The following is a 6,693-nucleotide window of genomic DNA, read 5'->3' as shown; positions in this document are numbered from 1 at the left end:
ATAAAGCCTCTATACTTGGAGGGTGTTTTGAAACTTAAGCACTTAGACCTCCTCTCCCAGTTTGGAGGCCACAGTCAGGTACAGATTTGCTAAAGGAGTGAGCTCGGACATGGCCCTCATATGTGCTTCTTTTTCTGCAGTATAGTTGCAGCTGTGCAGATGTGAAGCATTGCCCTACTGCTTACTTCTGACTTGATCTGAATGTTGGTACCTGTTGTGGTTCTAGCTGGCTAAGCGCCAAGCCCCACAAAATCTGTTATTTTGCATAAGGGGAAATAGAGAATATTGAGGAAAACTAGAAAACTGCAAGGCAAAACAGGTTCAGGCTTAAACAGTTGCTGTAAAAAGAAGTTTATTGCTAACAGAATTAAAAGTAACAAAAAAAAATTAATAAGAGATTAAAGCAAAACTCCCCTCTCTTCCAGCACCCCCTCCTTCCCACCGAAATTGCACAAGGGAAAAAAACCAAAACATGGGATTTGCTCAGCGCTGCAGTTCTTAAAAATCTCTCCAATATTTAAGGAAAAAAGAGTTTTCTTCTGCTTTAACGTGGTTTCCAAACTGTTACCAGCAACAGTCCTGCCCAAAACAAATCTGCTGCAATGAAAAACATCTCTCCCATGAAAATCCCACAGTTCATTTATACTGCAGTCATGGGCCAGTAGACATAGGGTTTTAATCTTTTAAGGATTAGGATTTAATCTTTTAAGGATCAGTTATTATGACCTGAAAACAAAGGCTCTCTTCTTCACAATCTCTAAAACCTTTTCACTGCTTTTATATAGCCTGGCATAGGCATTTTCATATCTTCATAAGCTGCACGTGAATTCCCCATCTCCCTATATACTTCAAATGGGTTAAAGAGACAATACAATTTGTGATATGACAATTTTTTTCTACAGCCTGCAGAAAGCATTTTTAAGCTACGTGCTAAAAAAAAGCACCTCTGCCTCTTTTTCCCTATGTGACTACTTCCTCTTTCTTCCTGACCTTGGAGCCGCCATATTCTTCTCCCTCATGGGACTTGCTTTACTTTTCTTTCTCGCTGACCTGGGAGAGAAGATGTCCTCACCGGCTACATATGATATTCCTTTTGATTCGGTGTGAGGTGTGCTGGCTGGGGGAGGGGGCACCCATCAGCTCCGCCAGCTCTGCTTGGAGGGAAGGGGAAGCCTCACTGGTCCCCAGAAGCCACACTGGGTGGTTTTAGCTGTGTGGCAGTCCCCGGCTGTTTTAGCTGCCTGTGGCTCCGGGGTGGTTTTTTTGCAGCAACTCAGGGTCTGTGCTGGTGCACCAGGGGAGGGGAGGGGAAAGGGGGAAAAAGAGTCCAGCCTGGGCCAGAGGCCTGGAGGCCTCCCCCCGCCTCCCAGCAGGAGAGCCGGAAACAAAAGGAAATTCCCGCACTTGTGCTGCCTTTAAATATGCAAAATCGCTAGAAGCGCTATTGGCTTAGGAACTCGTCCATCAACTCAGTCTCAACCCACCACAGTACCCAAATTGTATTTACAGTTCTTGTATCATTTCTGCATTGGTGCCATAGGAATTCTTTGAATGGCACAACTGCAAAAGAAAATATTGTCCACATAAGTAATCAAAACTCTTGCAATAAGTAGCAATTCTACAGAAAATGGAAACATTTACATTCAAGTTTATTGATAGAACTTTTTCTTTCTTTAGACTGTAAACAGGCTTTTGTATACGGCTTCTGCCATATTTTCATTGCAGGAAAGAAAAGAAAAAAGTTAATAGTTCCTTTGATCCATAAAGTATAGTCAAAGATCTAGGAAAGAGGACTGTAAGAGATCTTCCGAGTTGAAAAACAGTCATTTATTAACTAATAGCAGTTATGTCCTAGAACCTCTCCATAAATATATCTTCCAAAAAAATTTTCTTTTATTTCCACCATTATTCTATCAAAACTTAAAAATCAACTGTCGCTGTTATCCCCAGAGAACGGTGAAATCACGACATGAATCCTGGTCAAATGATATGGCCAAAGCAGAGCAGAGCAGAGCTAAGACCATGTTTAATGGAAAGCTCGTCTTTTATAGTGTGGTTCTCAATAAAGAACTTACATGATTGGCTTATTCACCCACCACCTCTGAAGGTGATAGGTTGAGCAGTAAGACACCCATTTCCAAATATTATTCTCACAAGACTGAAAACAATTCTAGTGTTCTCACAACAACCTGCAGGTGCAGAAATGGTTTTACATTCCCTGAAACTGTTGTCCATCCAGTTTGCATGAGAACGAAAGCTTTCACAGAGAAGCTGTGAGAAGCTGGATTTCTCTAACTGCTCTCTCATGAGAAAGAAAAGTTTCACAGGAAAATTCCTCTGCTCCTGCCTTTTAGCATCCACAGTTCCCCCTTTTTGTCTGAGACCAAAAAGGTCGCGCTTGTAATCCTCTGCAGGATCCCTTGCAAAGGAGAACAAACACAGCATAAGGAGTCTGTTTGGTAGTGGCCAGTTACCAAACAGAATCTAAACCAGATACTGATTTAAGGCAGGCAGAGGGATTCTCCAGCAATGCCATGAGAAATACATTTAGCGAACCCAGCTATACATCCAGTCATTAATTCTAAATAACCTTGAGGGTTCTACATCAATTACTACTTCTAGATAGCCTTAAGGGCTCTAATACTCTGCATAACATTTTGACTCAATAACATAAAATTCAGTCTCTGAAATACAGTCTCTGCTTGTAGAAGGACCAGGCTGATGGTTGACATCTTGGTCATCATCAGAGGGATCCTTCGATGGATGATCTGCATTCTGGTCATCATTTGAAGCTTGCCTTGGTGGTCGCCTGTTCTGCTTCTGGTGCTGCAGGCCAGAGCGAATGCATCTTGTAGGTAGCCATCATATCCCAGTATCTGTGGGAATACAAGCATACCCACGCCACCAAGCAATAGCTTATAAAGGCCTTCCCACTTCTCACTGAGTAGGTCCTGTACCCAGACCTTCGCTTGAGGCAGGTGCATCTTGCCTGCAGACTGCAATGAGAGAAAATAATTGAAAATAACAGAATTATTTGAATTTGGTAGCACTGTAAAATGATTATTTCCCCGTGTCTTCTGAGAGACATAGGCAAAGCCAGTATCAGTTTTCACAGAAGCACGTACACCCAAGATCACAAAAGCGAGTTTCCAATGGGCAATGATATCACGACCTTTCTCTCCAGTGTGAGCGGATGCCCACATAAGTGAGGAGAAGGTGTGAATAAACCTTTTTGCAATGCCTTAGCTTATGCAATCTTATCAGGCTGAGGAGCTAGCCATGCAGGGCTAGCCAGAGTGTCAGCCCAAGCATTACCTTCTGTTATGAAACCTGGCAATTTAGTGTAGCTTTGTGTATGCAAAGAATGCACTCGAGCTTGAGTATTTATCAGTGACCAAACTCAAAGCTACCTGAGATCCACTTGATAAACCTGTTGAGCAGAAACAGCCAATCGAACCTCCTGCGGCACTCATCGTGCTTCAGGAGTCAATTTCTGAGGTGAATTCAACTCAGGGTCCTCCTTTTAAAATTCCAAAAGGTGAGGATAGCTGTGCTGTGGTTAGCTTTGAATAAGACATAACCCATTATTGACACCCAGCAACTTCTGAGCATCATTCAAAGCCTTAACAGAATCTGAGAATTGCACCTCTCTATGTGCATTCTAATCCAGAATTTTGACTCCTAAGTATTTCCGAGGAGATGTATCTGCATCTTTCCTTGGAACTCTGGAAGCACTGAAAAACCACGAAGCTGCACTGGATAAAGCCATAGCAAACCTGGTGAAACAGGAAGAGGGACTAAAGACTGAAGAGAGCCTGCAGAGGGGACGGCTGGAGAGCCTGTCCAAGGAGATGTATCTGCAGCTAAAGAAAAAAATTGAGAGAGCTCACGAGTGTCCCAAATGTGGGAAAATATCAGATCAACTCAGTTCTCCTCATACACCAGCGGAGTCACATAGAAGAGAGATCCTGAAAAATCTCAGTGACTACGAGGAAACAACTTACTCAGATTAGATGGAGATGAATACTCACTAAAAGAACCCTTATAGCATGACTGGAGTCTAAGATGCCTATTGCAGCTGTGTAAAATCCACGCTGGCTGATTCCCAGGTGCTGGCTGCAAGCTGGCATAGCAGGCCTGTGTCAGGGGAGCTATGCCCTGGGAAAGCATTTGACTCCCCTTTGCATTCCTGGTCAATTCCCTAAACGTATTAAAAGTTGACCATTAGCATGAAATACAGACTGACAGTATTCTGCAACATGACCTATCCTGCTGCATCTTCTCCGGAGAATAACCCTGTTCTCTTTGTTTCTCCACTTTTTTCTAATTTGGTTTGGAGTGCTCTTAACTCTAGGCCTCTTTTGTCCTAAATATTTCCAAACAAAACATTCAGGTTTATCCACCTTACCTGAATTGGAGAAAACCTGCTGCACAGGAAAAACCTGGACCATCCCATCTGTGCTATTATCACTACTTTGTTTCATTGTTGCATTGCATTTGCGGGCTTGCTTAAGCAACCTGCCGTGAAGCAAATGTTGGCATGGCAACGCTGCTCACCCCTCCGGCCAGGAGCGTGCCCAACGATCCCCTGGGAGACTGGCATGTCGGCCCTGGGCCAGAAGGCTTGGCCGTGCCCCCTCGTACGGCCGGGGCTGCCACTGCCGCTTTCGGCCGCGCCAGCGCTGGACTGGCAGGTGGGGCCGCGCCGGAGCCTGGAGCCCCGGCGGGCGGGGTGGCAGGGGGTAAAACCTCGAAGGCTGGAACCCGGGCGGCGCCTGGCGCCCGGGATCCTGTGGCTCGAGTTTGCTGCCGCTTTCGTGGAGGAGTGGGGGGTTATGACAGCCGGCATCGCAGACACGATCACCTCAGCCCCCACCTCCCGCAGCGCGAGCTCCAGGGGCGCGGGCGCCGACCTCCCCCCCGGCTCCACGGCCGAGGCCGGCAGCGCCGCTTCTGCCCAGGCCGGCTCCGGGGCCGGAGGCGAGGCAGCGCCGGAGCCCGGAGCCTCGGCGGCTAGACCGGTGGTGGCCGCAACAGGAGCTGGATCTACGGTCCGCGCGGGCACCGCAGCCGCCAGCTCTGACGCCTGCGCGGCCGTCTCCGGCGGTGTGCGCGGAGTGTCCGGCCCCACGGCCGAGGCTGGCACCGGGACTAACTGTAGTGGCAGCCCGGCAATAACTGCCGCTACCATTTGCTCTGGCAGTGCCGCGAATTCTGCTTTTATGTCATGCAAAACTGCTAAGAGCTGTTCCCCCATAGAGACAGAATTCAGGAAAGTTGGCTCATGCGCCTGCGGGCGGGAGGGGGGGCCCTCCTCAAACATTTGCGCATGCTCATCTTGCACGCGATCGAAAGTTACGGGATATGGGGCCGCTGGGGACCGGGACGGTATGGCCGCGCGCCAGAACCGACCTGGGCAGTCCATGTAATAGCGGTACAAGCAGCTGTAGCGCGGCTGGCAGTGATGCTGCGCCCGCTGGAGCCGCCCCCGGGGCTGCGGCGGGTGCTGGACCCACCTGGCAAGCGGGCGGCAGCGGATCGGCCCGCGGAGCGGCGATTTCTGCCGAAACGGCCGCCGCCGCGACTCCCCCAGCTCCCCCCGCCCCCGCCGGACGGCAATGGTGGAGCTGAAGGCTGCTCCGATCCGGAGGGGTGGGATGTCCCGGAACGAAGGACGAAAGACGGTTCGTTCCCTCCGTGGTCGGAGAACATCCTGAGGACACAGAATTAAGCAGTCCTTTCCCTTTTCCTCCGTCTGCGATAAAATTGTCAGCTCCCATGAGCGTTATCGCAGATTTTAAGACAGAGAGTACCTTATTTGCGTCTTTATGTCCCATCTTTCCAGTCCACGGTTCCATCTCACGGCTTCGGTGAGGCAGCTGCTGCGCACGCCCCATGTCTCCGAGAGTCTGATATGCGATCGGAAGGCACCAGACCTTCTAAAGTCCGAGCGGCTGTATACACGTTGGACGAGCACCAGATACTTTCGGTACCCGTCGGCTGGGACGCCAGACATCCCAAGTCTGGGACGCAATTGCAGCACATGCCGCTGTTACCAGACCTTCTAAGTTTGCGGTTCCGGTACTCGCTCTGTGGCTCAGTCTGTGTTCCGCGCAGCTCCAGAGGGAGGCCAGCTGCAGCTTGGGAGAAACTCCCGTCCCGCGGGCCCGGGGAGGGTCCCGTCCCGCGGCCGCCGAAGTGGGGGGGCACACACCTTTCTAAAGTCCGGTTTGCAGTACACATGAGGGGTCACCAGATCCTGTAAGGTCCGGTTGCAGTTGCAGTACACGTCGCGGGTCAGCAGACCCTCTAAGGTCCGGTTTCGGTACTCACTCCGTTCCATCCGAGACCTTCAAAGTCGGTGGGGTTGCAGTACACGCCGATTGGTCACCAGATGTCGCTGTTATCCCCAGAGAACGGCGAAATCACGACATGAATCCCGGTCAAATGATACGGCCAAAGCAGAGTAGAGCAGAGCTAAGACATTGTTTAATGGAAAGCTCGTCTTTTATAGTGTGGTTCTCAATAAAGAACTTACATGATTGGCTTATTCACCCACCACCTCTGAAGGTGATAGGTTGAGCAGTAAGACACCCATTTCCAAATATTATTCTCACAAGACTGAAAACAATTCTAGTGTTCTCACAGCAACCTGCAGGTGCAGAAATGGTTTACATTCCCTGAAACTGTTGT

The 6,693-nt window shown here is 49.1% G+C and overlaps 1 protein-coding gene across 5 annotated transcripts; it reads right to left on the bottom strand.

The window, feature by feature from the left end:
* Window positions 1-497: 497 nt before the first annotated feature.
* LOC116438535 lies at window positions 498-6,445 on the bottom strand. 5 transcript variants are annotated; one of them, XM_032097475.1, is made up of 3 exons: window positions 5,814-6,445; window positions 5,517-5,713; window positions 498-2,996 (listed from the first exon to the last, which is right to left on the bottom strand). In XM_032097475.1, exons 1-3 carry the CDS (start codon window positions 5,895-5,897, stop codon window positions 2,783-2,785), a joined length of 495 nt encoding a protein of 164 aa, XP_031953366.1. In that variant the 5' UTR covers window positions 5,898-6,445; the 3' UTR covers window positions 498-2,782. The 5 variants fall into 5 exon arrangements, 4 of the variants coding, with proteins under 4 accessions (XP_031953366.1, XP_031953377.1, XP_031953362.1 ...); XM_032097486.1 differs by having other exon boundaries at window positions 498-2,876; XR_004237800.1 differs by lacking the exon at window positions 5,517-5,713.
* Window positions 6,446-6,693: the final 248 nt, after the last annotated feature.

Source organism: Corvus moneduloides, chromosome 2 (genome assembly GCF_009650955.1).
Source record: "Corvus moneduloides isolate bCorMon1 chromosome 2, bCorMon1.pri, whole genome shotgun sequence".
NCBI lineage: Eukaryota > Metazoa > Chordata > Aves > Passeriformes > Corvidae > Corvus > Corvus moneduloides.
This window is presented reverse-complemented; position numbering and strand designations above follow the sequence as displayed.